The sequence below is a fragment of the Eriocheir sinensis genome, chromosome 55 (assembly GCF_024679095.1).
Source record: "Eriocheir sinensis breed Jianghai 21 chromosome 55, ASM2467909v1, whole genome shotgun sequence".
NCBI lineage: Eukaryota > Metazoa > Arthropoda > Malacostraca > Decapoda > Varunidae > Eriocheir > Eriocheir sinensis.
This window is the reverse complement of record NC_066563.1, coordinates 7,941,787-7,955,421: the sequence shown is the minus strand read 5'-3', so window position 1 is coordinate 7,955,421 and position 13,635 is coordinate 7,941,787. Positions and strand designations below refer to the sequence as shown.

At 45.3% G+C, this 13,635-nt stretch overlaps 1 protein-coding gene across 2 annotated transcripts in view; it reads right to left on the bottom strand.

Moving 5' to 3' along the window:
- LOC126984003 (cGMP-dependent 3',5'-cyclic phosphodiesterase-like) overlaps window positions 1-13,635 on the bottom strand; it is a 129,995-nt gene that overhangs the window by 5,743 nt on the left and 110,617 nt on the right. For both annotated transcript variants that reach the window (XM_050837301.1, XM_050837302.1), the window contains 4 exons: window positions 8,179-8,289; window positions 1,943-2,150; window positions 1,287-1,461; window positions 140-282 (listed from right to left, as the gene is read on the bottom strand). In XM_050837301.1, the coding sequence (XP_050693258.1) occupies window positions 140-282; window positions 1,287-1,461; window positions 1,943-2,150; window positions 8,179-8,289 (637 nt within the window). The remainder of the gene's footprint in view (window positions 1-139; window positions 283-1,286; window positions 1,462-1,942; window positions 2,151-8,178; window positions 8,290-13,635) is intronic.

Genomic DNA, 13,635 nt, shown 5'->3' with positions numbered 1-13,635 from the left:
ACCAGGGTCATAAAACTACCCCTGGAAATGCCCAAAACTCCTAGGAAAGCCTTGCCAAATAGGTGAACTTGGGCGACGAAATGTTTTAAAATACGACCCCAAGTCTCCCTGATGATATGAAATTCCGTTAGACACTCACCTTCGTTTGGTCCGACAAGTCTGCGGCTGTCATGAGGAGGCAGATGAGCAGCTCGTGGTGGCGCGGGTTGTCCGGTTCATAGCCTTTGCTCGCCACCTGCCTCAGCTCCGACACGATGCGGAGGTGGTGGGCCAAGTCAGTGGCTGTGGAGGGGAGAAGTGTTTGTTGATTTTCCTTACATGCAGCGTGATTAATGGCAGGAAGCAGTGAGGAGGGAGGCTGTATGAGAGGATTATGTCACTCATCCCAAGGCGCTGGTAAATGATTTGCTGGAGAAGTACGTGAGTGGCGTCTGCAGCTGTTTCTTGAAGGGATCGAGTTACTGCTTATGCAAGAGAGCGTTCAACTGGTGCTACTCCTTTTTTTTCCTACTCCTCCTCCTTCTCAGCCCTCTTTTGCTAGCTTAACATCCTTGGGGTTGGTTCTAATTACCATGACGGCACTTCAGCGAGATTGGAGCTGAACTAAACGTTTTTAATGGGCAATATAGGAAAATTTCACATATACAGAGTCAATACTAGAATCTGGAGCGGATGACAGTAGTGCTTTTCATGTCTTAAGGATACTATAAAAGGTTAGTTTCTGAGAAATGGGAAAAAGGCATAAACCATAACAAGACTTTTTTTCCTAGGGGCAGTGATTAGTTTTTTTTTCTCAATTAGTTTTTTGCCCTTGAGTACTTCCTTTACTGTAGAAAAAAGACAAACACACACACACACACACACACACACACACACACACACACACACACACACACACACACACACACTTGGGGACCCTGAAATCTCGAGTAATGACAATATCACTTTTCATACATCAATATCACTGTAAAAAGGTTGGTTTCTGTGAGGAAAGGGCATACCGTTCATAAGACAGACAAGCATACTCTCTCTCACACACACACACACACACACACACACACACACACACACACACACACGAGAGAGACCCGCAGCAGACCAAGAGGTGAATTACACACACACACACACACACACACACACACACACACACACACACACACACACACACACACACACACACACACAGATGCCGAGGGCGATTAATTAACCAAGAACATGAAAGCCACTTTGTCTCCTCCTCCCTCCCCCACAACCCAAAGCTGCTGCCTACACGCGGGGCGCCTCACCTAGAATGATATCCCGCATGAGGTCGAGGAACTTGGTGTACTCCTCGCGGCTCAGGTTCTCCAGGAAGTTGCAGTCGTCGGTGTTGAGGATGCACATGGCCTGCGCGAGGTGGTGACGCTCCATGACGGATCCCTCGGAGGAGTAGAGTGAGGCCAGTACGGAGTTGCTCGCCACCTGGGAACAAGGGGAGGATGTTGGTGTTGGTCTCCTTTCCTCATGCAGCCCATGGAAGTGTTTTGGGAGAGTTTACAAATACAGAAAAAAAAATGTCTTGGAGGGTATGGACAGTACTAAACTGCTCCTGGAAATTACAATACTCTGGAAGGTTGGAAGGCGTTAAACGAAATGAAGAAGAAAAAGAAAAAGAAGAAGGAGCAGGAAAAAAAAGAAAAGGAAGAAGAAAAGGAAGAAGAAGGAACAGGAAAAAGAAGAAGAAGAAGAAGAAGAAGAAGAAGAAGAAGAAGAAGAAAAAAAAGAAAAAGAAACAAACGAAGAAGGAAAACAAGAAAATAGAAAAAAAGAAGAAGAAAACGATGAAGAAAAAATGAAGTAGAAGTAGAAAAAAACAAAGGACCCCCTCCCCCCCCCGAAAGTAGAGGAGAAAAAAATGAAGACGAAGAAAAAGAAAAAGAAGACGAAGATGAAGAAGACTCACCTGGAAGGAGTTGGTGGTGCCGCGGTGGTCCAGGTCGTGGCACATAGACGAGACGAGTAGTGCCAGCGCTTCCAGGGGGGTGAGAACGTTGCGCTCCACCAGCTTGAGGTTCTGCAGCGTCAGGAAGGCGAAGTGTGTGACCGAGAAAGCGTGCAGCCAGTTATGATAAGGAGGATCCCGGTAACCCTTGCGGACCATGAGAGTAAACCTGAGAAAGATAATTGGAAGACATATTAACTTTCACATATTATTCTTCCTTTCCCTTCTCCCTTTCTCTCTGTTCCTCTCTTCATGTTCATCCTCCTTTGCCTTCCTTCCTTCTTTTCTCTTTCCCTCATATCCTAACCTAAACTCTACCTCCTTCCACTAGACAGATCTTTTTTTTCTTGTTTTAATCTGTTCCTCCTCTTCCTTCCTTCTCCCTCCTTGCTCTGCTCTTCATATATGCCCTACTGTCTCGTCTCTCCCACTGGTAGATTATTATGTTACCTGAAATCATGGGTCGTGAGGCGGGGGAGGAGAAGAAGGAGGAGGAGGAGGAGGAGGAGGAGGTGAAAAATAAAGATATCATTAGAGGATAGAAGTACAGTGCGAGGGATTAGGACAAGAGGAGGAGATGAAGAAGGGAAAGGAAGGTGTATAGGAGGTGAAGGAGAGAATGGCGAATGGGTAAGATGAGGGAAAGAAAGAAAAAGGGAGGTATTATTGAAGGTTCAAGAGTACAGAGGGATATATTGAGACGAGAAGGAGGAGGTGAAGGATAACGAACAGAGGGTGTAGGAGGTGAAGGAGACAATGGAAGATGTGTAGGAGGGTAAGAATGAAAAAGGGAGTTATTATTGAAGGTTCAAGAGTACAGAGGGATATATTGAGACGAGAAGGAGGTGAAGGAGAACTAACAGAGGATGTGTAGGAGGTGAAGGAGAGAAGGGTGAATGGGTAGGATGAGGGGAAGAATGAAAAAGGGAGTTATTATTGAAGGTTCAAGAGTGCAGAGGGACATATTAAGACGAGAAGGAGGAGGTGAGGGAGAACGAACAGAGGACGTGTAGGAGGTGAAGGAGAGAATGTGGATGTGTAGAACGGAGTGAAGAATGAAAAAGGGAGTTATTATTGAAGGTTCAAGATAACAGAACAGACAGACAACAGACAAAAGAGACAGACAAGAATAGAAGATAAGGAGGAGAAGAAGATAGGAGGAGGTGAAGGAGAGAATGGTGAATGTATAGGATGAGGGGAAGGATGAAAAAAAGGGAGTTATTATTGAAGACTAAGATAACAGAACAGACAGACAACAGACAAAAGAGACAGACAAGAATAGAAGATAAGGAGGAGGGGAAGAAGATAGACCAGAGGGTATATAGGTGAAGGAGAGAAGGGTGAATGTATAGAAGGGGGTGCAGAAAAAAAAAGAAGTTATTATTGAAGACTAAGATAACAGAACAGACAGACAACAGACAAAAGAGACAGACAAGAATAGAAGATAAGGAGAAGGGGAAGAAGACAGACCAGAGGGTGTGTAGAAGGAAAAAGAGAGAGCGGTACGTGACTAGACTGCGGCAAAAAACGAAAAAAAAAAATAAAGGACTGTCATTAAGGAAGTTACAAGCACAGAGGTAATTTTAGATAAGGAAGAAGGTGCACGAGGGAACAAAGGGCTCCTGGCTGATAAGAAATGATGATATGAGGGAAAGGATGAAGAGAGGAAATGAAGGAAAGAGGAGAAGGAGAAGGAGGTGGTGGATCGATGAGTGAGTGTAATTAAGCTGGAGGAAATTACAGGTTGACAGGAGAAGAGATGAGGATAAGAAGAGAAGTTAATGAAGCAAGAAGTGTAGAAATGAAGAACGGGTGATGAAGAGAGAAAATATGGAAGTAGAATGAAGATGAAGTAGAAGAATGACAAGAGGAGAGGAGAAGAGAAGAAGTTAATGAAGCAAGAAGTGTAGAAATGAAGAACGAATAATGAAGAGAGAAAAAATGGAACAGAATGGAGGAATGAAGTAAGAGGAGAATGAAAAGAAGAGAAGGAGAAGAGAAGGATAAATTAATGAAGCAAGAAGTGTAGAAATGAAGAACAGGTGATGAAGAGAGAATGGAACAGAATAAGAGAAGAGAAGTGAGAGAAGAATGACAAGAAGAGAAGAAGAAGAAGAGAAACTAATGAAGGAAGGAGTGAAGAAATGAAGAACTGGTAATGAAGAAAGAATTAAACAGTATGAGAGGAGAGAAGGACTAGTAATGAGACAAATATCTTTCTTTCTCCTCTCCGTGTTCCTTCCCTTCATCCCTTCTCTCCTTGTTCTCATTTTTCTCTTCTCTCTTTCTTCCCTATTTGCTCTTTTTTTTCCCTTCTCTCTTTGTTTCCATGTATTTCTCCTCTTCCCTTCTTCTCTTCGTCTTCTTCCTTCCATTTCTTTACCCTCCCTTTTCTTCCTTTCCTTTCTTGCCAAGCTCCTCTTCACTTCTCTTTCTTTTTCCTTCCTTTTCTTCCTTTCTTCTCTTGTTAGTTGTTCCTTTTCGCTTTCTCTTCTTACTCCTTCCCTCTCTTTTTCCTCCCTTTTCTACCTTTTCCTTCATTTCCTTCCCCATTCCTCCTTCCTTCCCTTTTTTTCCCTTCATCTTCTTCCTCTATTTCTTTTCTCTCTCCTTTTCCTGTCTTCTCTGTGTTCACCCTTTATTCCCTTTTCTCTCTCTATTTGCTCTCTCTCTCTCTTTCCAGTACCACCTCTTCATTTCCCCTCCCCTCTTCTTTCTCCTCCCTCCCTTTCGTTTCCCTTCCTCTTTTTTTCCCCATTCCTCCACCTTCCCAAACAACCTCATTCTTTTCCGTCCGCTGACAGATAATCTTGTCACGCGGAATTAAGGTTTCATTCCCGTGGTTTTGAAGAGTCCCGCGTTCTCCTTCCGTGTGCTCCCTGGCCCACCACCTTCGCCTCTCAGGGTAGGACATTGTACCCCCGTGGACTTTTTTTTTCACCCTTGGACCTTTACCCTTCTTGGACCTGATTCAGATTTCAGATTTTTATTGAGAAAAGAAGGGGGGATATTTACAGAGGAGGGGGGGGGGGTACATATATATGACAGCCTAACCTAAGCTAAACAAATCAAATGCTTTACCTCTTCAGATCTTTCCCCCTTCCTTCCTTCGTTCCCATTATCCCTTTAGCTCTCGCCCTCCTTCCTCCTCTTTCTCTCTTCCTTCTATTTTTTGTTGCTACCTCTCATCATCATTCTCTCTACATCAGTTCCCTCTTTTACATATTCGCCTCTGAACGTTTTCCCGTGTAGATGCTTTCCCCTCTTCTATTCGTTCCCTGTGGAAATTTTACTCGATTCTATACCCCCCTTCTTCACTTTCTTTATCTTCGTCTCAGCCTTCTCTACCATCTTTTTCACCTTCTCTACCCTCGTCTTCACCTTCCCCTCTTCTTCCATTTCCCTTTTCATTTTCATCTTCATCTTCGCCTCCACCTCCTTCACCATCCTCTTCACTTTCGCTTCTTCCTCCACCTGTTCCTTCACTCTCATCTTCAACTTCGCTTCCACTTTCTTCACCTTCCTCACCTTCATCTTCTTAGTTTCCACCTCCAGCTTCTTCTCAACCTCATATTCTTCACTGTCATCTTCTTTATCTTCGTCTCCGCCTTCTCTACCATCTTTTTCACGTTCTCCACCCTCATCTTCACCTTCCCCCTCTTCTTCCATCTCCCTTTTCATTTTCATCTTCATCTTCGCCTCCGCCTCCACCTCCTTCACCATCCTCTTCACTTTCGCTTCTTCCTCCACCTGTTTCTCCACTCTCACCTTCTTCCTCACCTCCATCTTCTTAGTTTCCACCTTCATCTTCTTCTCAACCCTCATCTTCTTCACCTTCCTTTCAACCATCTTCACCTTCATTCCCTTCCTCTCTACATCGTGTCCAAAGCTAAACCTAAGAGTAAACATTGGCTTGGTTCTCCTCTTCCTCTTCCTCTTCCTCTTCATAAAGCCGCCGATACGAGGTACTTATCCGCCTCTCTTTACTTTAGTGGTTTTCTTTTCATCTTTCCATCGTTTCCTATTCCCTCTTTTACTTCGTAGTGTCTTGTAGTGTAACGCCTCTTTATTTCCTCTTGTTTTGCTATGATCAGTCTTTAGTTCTCTTCCTATCTTCCTCTTACTTTGTTTCTACGTTCCTCCTCCTCTTTCTTCCTTTTTCCTCTAATGTTGCTTCTGTCATCTTTTTCACCTATCTTTTTCCCTTCCTTTGTTTCTGCTTTCCTCCTCCTCCTTTTTCCTCTTCCCTCTTCTTTTGCGTCCAACAGTCTTTCTCACCTCTCTCTCTCTTTTCCTCTTTCCTCGTCTTTGCCTTCCTTTCCTCTTTGTTTTTATCATTCTCTTCCCCTCTTTCTCTCTTCCTCTTTGCTTGCTTCTACCTTCTACATCTCTTCTCTTCCTCTTCCTTGTTTGTTACCGTCATTCTTCTCCCCTCTTCCTCTTTTCTCTTTTGCTTATTTTCACCTTCCTGTAGCTCCCCTTTCCTGTTCCTCTTGTTTATCTTTTGCAACCCTTTCTCTCTTCCTCTTTGCTTGTTTCCATCTTCCTGTTCCTCCCTTTCTTCTAACCTTCCTCCCTCTCTCTTTTCCCTTCATTCTTTGTTTCTATTTCTTTCTTATTTCCCCCTTTTCGTTCGTGTCCTTGCCTCTCCTTCCTTCGTCCCCATAACCCTCAACCCTTGGCCTTCCTGCACTACCATCCTCTCTTCTCATTCTCTCCCTTCAACATCCTCTTTCTCTCTTATTCTCCTTCATCTGTGTCCTTCCCTCTCCTTCCTTCGTCCCCAGTACCCTCAACCCCGGGTCTTCCTGCAACACCCCCTCCCTCGGCAGCTAACAAGGGGTCATAACTGGCGAAGGGAGTCTCCTGGGGTTGGGTCTCAATTCCTCTGCTCCCATGACCCACCTCGCCGCCCCCGCCCGCCCCCGCTGGTTGCCTGGCTAGCCTCGTAATCTCTCTCTCTCTCTCTCTCTCTCTCTCTCTCTCTCATTAGCCAACACATGTGACGTACTCCATCTCCGAATGCTATGAGCCAACCAGTCAACCAGCCAGCCAGTCAGCCAGTCAACCAGCCAGCCAGCCACCCAGTCAGTCAACCAGCGCAAGCCAGTCACCCAATCAGTCAGCCAGCCAGTCAGTAAGCCAGTCAGTCAGCCACCCAGTCAGTCAGCCAACCAGTCAGCCAACCCGTCAGCCAGCCAGCCAGCCAGCCAGTCAACCAGTCAACCAGCCAGTCAGTCACCCAGTCAGCCAACCAACCAACCAGTCAGTCAGCCAATCAATAAACCAGTCAGCCAGTCACCCAGTCAGCCAATGAACCAGCCAGTCAGTCAACCAGCCTGTCACCCAGTCAGCCACTTAGTCACCCAGTCAGTCAATAAGCCAGTCAGTCAGCCAGTCAGTCAGCCAACCAGTCAGTCAGTCAAACAGTCACCCAGTCAGTCTACCAGCCACTCAGTCAGCCAACTCATCAGCCATTACGACCAACAGGCTAACGAGCTTCATTAACTCCAAGTGCCCCCCGCCAGGCCAGACAAGGGCAAGCCACACACACGCTACTGCTATCAAACACCAATGAGGACACACTTCTTAAGGCATTCGAACCTCGCTTGAGTACTGTTGCTGTTATGTTGTGTTCCTCGATATTTTGAGTCAAGGATATTGTTTTAGAGTACTTTTTTTTGTCTAGTTGGTTTACTGTTCATCGTCTACCCTTGTCTGTGTGTGTGTCTGTCTGTCTGTCTTTCTTCTTCCTTCGGTCCCATTATCCTTTATCGATTTAACTAGTTCCCTGGTGTTAGTTCTGTGGTGTTTTCTTCAAAGTATTTCTTCTTTTTCTATGTGCCCATCTCTCTCCTTCCTTCATTCCCATCACCCCTTATCGATTTAGCTAGTTCTCAGGTGTTTAAGTCGTAGGAAGGAGGTTAAAACAGTGAGCGGAACGAAAGCTGCCTCAGAGTTTACTTATGAAAGAAATGAAAGACTGGAGCTCCTGGTTAACTCTTGCATTAGGGAGTGGAAGCGACTGACAATACCGAACTGCAACCCACTCTCCTCCTCCGTCCATCCCTTTTTTTTTCATTAAAGGATACGGCTCAAGGGCAACAAAAAGGATACAAAAAAAAAAAAAAAAAGCCCGCTACTCGCCGCTCCCACAAAAGTAAAAAGGAAAGAGTAGCCTGACTTTCCACACTCACCTGGCCAAGGACTCGCGACTCAGCCTGAACTTGGTGATCATGCCGAGGCTCTCCACCATCGAGAGGATCGCCGGGGTGGTGCAGGGGTCCGCCAGCTGCCGAGGGAAGTATCTGCGAAGAGAGGGACACGGGGTTCAAGGACACGGCCAGCTGATACATGAGGCGCGGATACTGCACTTAAGGAGAGAGAGAGAGAGAGAGAGCATACCTAGACGAAAACGGACGAATAAAAAATAAATAAATAAATAAATAAATAAAAATAAAACTACAGAAAATGAGGAAAAAAAATCGTAAGGGCAGCTATGATGAGAGAGAGAGAGAGAGAGAGAGAGAGAGAGAGAGAGAGAGAGAGAGAGAGAGAGAGAGAGAGAGAGAGAGAGAGAGAGAGAGAGAGAGAGAGAGAGAGAGAGAGAGAGAGAGAGAGAGAGAGAGAGAGAGAGAGAGAGAGAGAGAGAGAGAGAGAGAGAGAGAGAGAGAGAGAGAGAGAGAGAGAGAGAGAGAGATGAACGAGCAGAAAGACAAACAAACATTCAGAGAGAGTAGATAGTAACAAGAGAGTAGATAGATAGACAGACAGACAGGCAGATAGATAGATAAACAGACAAAGAATAAACAAAACAAAAAGTCAAACCAACTCATGATAAACGGAACACAAGAAATTGGAGAGAAAATAAGGAGAGAGAGAGAGGAGGAGGAGGAGGAGGAGGAGGAGGAGGAGGAGGAGGAGGAGGAGGAGGAGGAGGAGGAGGACACGAAGAGGAAAATATATAAAGTAAAAGTCTGGTTGAGGAGATATGGCAGGGCAAACATGGAAGAGGAAGAGGAAGAGGAGGAGGAGGAGGAGGAGGAAGAAAAGGAAGAGGAGTAGGATTCCTTATATGAGAGAATCGCATCACCAACATCCTGGAAACTCTCACGGCGACGAAGAAGAAGAGGGGTAAGAGGAAGAGGAAGAGGAAGGAGAGGAGGAGAAGAAGAAGAAGGAGAGTTTGCAAAGGAATAAAGTGAATGACCTTGTGAGGATGGAGGAGCAAGGGTCTCTCTCTCTCTCTCTCTCTCTCTCTCTCTCTCTCTCTCTCTCTCTCTCTCTCTCTGCAGGTCTGCCCTTACGTTTTTTATATATATTTTTTCTCGTTTTCCCTAGTTTTTTATGGTGGTCTCATTTTTTTTCGTTTTTCCTATTAGTTCGTGTTTTATTTACTCTCTCTCTCTCTCTCTCTCTCTCTCTCTCTCTCTCTCTTTAGTTAGTGGATTTTTGAGACGGATGAAAAGTCGAGAAAATTAAGGGCAGACTAATTACAGGTGGGACATTGTGTTTAATTAAGAGGAATGAGAAGGCACTGAGCGAGGCGAGCTAAAGGGGAGAGGACCGCAGGGAGCAATGACCTGACTTGACCTAACCTGAGATGACCTAATTTAACCTGAGCTAACCTAATCTGACCTAACCTAACCTTACCTAACCTAGTCCGACCTAACCTAAAATGGCCTAACCTAATCTGACGTAAGCTAACCTAACCCGACCTGACCTTACCTAACCTGACTTGACATGACCTATCCTGACACGTGCTGGTAAAGTATGAAAAAGTAAACCTTATATTTCTTCTCTACTGTTAACGAGACAAAGGACCAAAGGAAGATTAAAAACAAAAACTCAAAAAAAAAAAAGAATCTGCTTCTTAAAAGATTTGAAAAAGTCAGATGATCGATTTAGCTCCTTCCTCAGGTGGTTTGCTACTCCCTTCCTGAGAGAGAGTTTAAGTCGTAGGAAGGGAGGAATACAATGAATGGAAGGAAAGCTGCTTCAGAGTTTACCCGTGAAAGAGGTGAAAGACTGAAGATACTGGTTAACGCTTGGATTAGGAAGTGGTACTGCATAAAGCTGAACTTCAGCTGACCTAAGTAAATAAACAGTATCTAAAATGGTCGTAGGAAGGAGGAAACATAGTATAAGGGAAGCTGCTCTAGTGTTTATGGGTGAAAGAGATGAAAGAGTTAGGATACTGGTGAACTCTTGCATTACGAAGCTGCATTTATACAGACTCTACAAAAGATGACGTATATTGTTGTCGTTAAAACTGTAAGATGATAGCAGTAAGTATCTATCTATCTATTTATCTATCTATTTATGTATTTATGTAACTGTCTCTCTACATAGCAGTATTTTGCGTTGTTGTTATGCCCTTGAACTGCCTCTACTGTAAATCAAGTCTGTATATGTGTTTGTGCTTGTCTTCGTGTGTGTGTGCGTGTGTATGGTACCCCATCCCCCTTGATCAAGGGAGGTCAGTAACCACTCCTAGTCAACTGAGAGAATCCGGCCTGAGCGGGCTCGAACCGCCGCCCTGGCAGACCGTGAAGTCTGGCAGCGCAGCGCTCTAACCAGTTGCGCCACGGTGTGTGTGTGTGTGTGTGTGTGTGTGTGTGTGCTCTTCTTCCGTCTCTTCACGCTTATGTTTTATTAATGTTGCTCTTTGCTCCTCTCACGTTACATCCCCCCCCCAGCCCCCCACCTCTGCAGCCCACCACCACCACACCACCACCACCACCGTCACCACCAACAACAGCACCAGCACCGCCACCACTGCTATGCAACACCGCCACTTCCATCACCACCAATAGCACCATCACCATCACCACCATTGGTACCCAACTCCGCCGCTTCTATCACCACCACCACCACCACCACTGTGACGCGCCATTAACCACTGAGAGTTGCTCGTGTTGTTATATATTTTTCTTTTTTCCTGTCTGTTTCGTCCCGTCCGAGCCTCCGTCGCCGCAGGACTTGGTAACAACTGAGGGCAAAACCGGTCGGGTCACGGCATCACGGTGAGCTAATCCCAGCACCCCTCACCCCCGCCACCACCCTGCCCCCCCTCAACGCCGGCGTGAGGCAGGGTCAGCGCCCCACAGACGGCTCCCGCCCCCCGCCTTGCCCGCCGCGCCGGAGCCGACCCCCCGCGAGCCTGTGGACGCCCTCGGGACCTTGTTGCTACTTCCGCGTGCTGCTTCTCTTTGAGGCTGACTCTGGGAACATGTCTCTTTTTTAAGTTTTTTTTTTTCGTGTGACGCAGAAGCAAATCCCGGAGAAGGAGACGCTGAGGGCTGGATCTGGGGCAGGACTCGACGGGCCGCGGCTCGCTGCCTCGTGCTGTCCGCGGCCCCGCGCTGATGCAATAATTAGCGTCAATTATGCCATTCGACGCCTCAAGTCCCAGGCCGCAGCATACACGTGTACATCAATACGGCGCTGAAGTCTTCCTTTCATACTAACAAACTAACACACGCCAGTCAGACTTATTGCCACCAGACCAACTCCGGTACCATGACCGCGGGAGTCACACGCCAACTTTTAAAATTAATAAAGAAGTCACAAGATGCTTCACGGCAAAGTTAGTTGTAACATGACAGTACTGCGGCTTTGACAGGCACTACGGGCTTCCAGGGACCAGCAGGGGCCTTAACACGTAAAGACAGAGATAAATATTACACAAAAACAAGATATACAGAGACAAGGGAACAGTTAGGTGACAAATGACATCACACACTAACAAGCTATTCATCATCTGCTCTCCCCATCCATTTATGAATCTAATCTTCACCTGACACGTTAACCCTTATACATACTAACATGAACTATTTCCACGGGACGATACATACAAGGCTCAGGTGGCGTGTCGAGCTGGAGGCAGTGGGAGTCATAGGGTGGGGGAGAGAGGGATAGTTTAAGAGCGACAACACTTTCAACGCGGTACGAGGCGGGAGAGGAGCTGTCAGAAACTTGTACCGCTCGTGTGGATGTCAGGGCGGGAAACACAAAGCGACAGCCATTGCAACACTCGAGACCCCGTGCAAGTTTGTGGTTGTGTGTGTGTGTGTGTGTGATTCGTGGGTGTACTCATTTATGTGTACTTATCTATTTGTTAACCTTTATCTCTTCTTGTTCGGTCTATCTATCCATCTATCTATCTATCTGTCTATCTGTATCTATCTACCTGTTCTCCCTTCCATTTCTCTCTAAAAACGAAAGTGAATTCCTGATCGAATAAAACCACTATCAACGAGAGAGAGAGAGAGAGAGAGAGAGAGAGAGAGAGAGAGAGAGAGAGAGAGAGAGAGAGAGAGAGAGAGAGAGAGAGAGAGAGAGAGAGAGAGAGAGAGAGAATTAATTAAGGAGTGAGAGAGAGCAAGCCATCGAAATAACGTGAGAATCCTAATAAGAACAGAAGAGAGAGAGAGAGAGAGAGAGAGAGAGAGAGAGAGAGAGAGAGAGAGAGAGAGAGAGAGAGAGAGAGAGAGAGAGAGAGAGAGAGAGAGAGAGAGAGAGAGAGAGAGAGAGAGAGAGAGAGAGAGAGAGTGGGCGAGAGAAACAGATCATAAGAGGAAAACAAAAAACAAAAAAAAGAAACTCATATTCCCCACAAGCTTTGATGATGAGGGGAATATTATGTAAAAAAAAGAAGAAAAAAATAGAGCGCACACACACACACACACACACACACACACACACACACACACACACACACACACACACACACACACACACACACACACACACTGGAGAATGGGGTTGTTAAAAAGTGCTTCCATTAAGTTTTAGGGAAAGAAATGAAAATAAAACAAAACAGAAGGGGAAGGGAAAAAAATATATCAAAAACAACACTGGAATAAAAGAAAGACTAAAATATAAGAAAAAAAACTGGAAAATAAGGAAAATAAGAAGAAATCAAGGAAAAGGAATGAATGAGAGTTGAGATAGAAGCAAAATGATAAAAGAAATGAAGAAAGTAAGGAAATAAAAATAGAAGAAAGAGAAAAATAAAGAAAAGACGAAAATAGTTGAAAGAAAGCAAGTGAGAAAAAAAGGATGAACAGGAGATGGAACAAGAAAGAAAAGAGGAAGAAAAAAATGAAAAAGCGACGAAACACAAAAGAAAAAAGGAAGAAGAAAAAGATAAAAATGAGATGAAAAAGGAAAGAAAAAAAGGAAGAAAAAAGACAGGAAAGTTTTATATGAGATGAAGAAAAGGAGATCAGAGAGAGAGAGAGAGAGAGAGAGAGAGAGAGAGAGAGAGAGAGAGAGAGAGAGAGAGAGAGAGAGAGAGAGAGAGAGAGAGAGAGAGAGAGAGAGAGAGAGAGAGAAAGCAAATACCTCAGGAAAGGAAGTTATGTGCAACGAAGAAACTCGGGTGACGAGAGGAGGAATGGAAGGAGGAAGAGGAGATAAAAAAAGAGGAGGAGGAGGAGGAGAGAAGGATATCTTGAAGGAGGGAAGAAGGAGGAGGAGGAGGAGAGGAAGTGGTGAAGGAGAGGAGTTAAGGAGATTAAAAAGATTGGAGGAGGAGGAGGAGGAGGAGGAGGAGAAGGAGAAGGATAAGAAGGATGAGGAGAAGGAGGAAGACGGGGATAGAGAGAGGGAAGGGAAGATAAGAAAGACAGGAAATGAGAAGAGGAGAA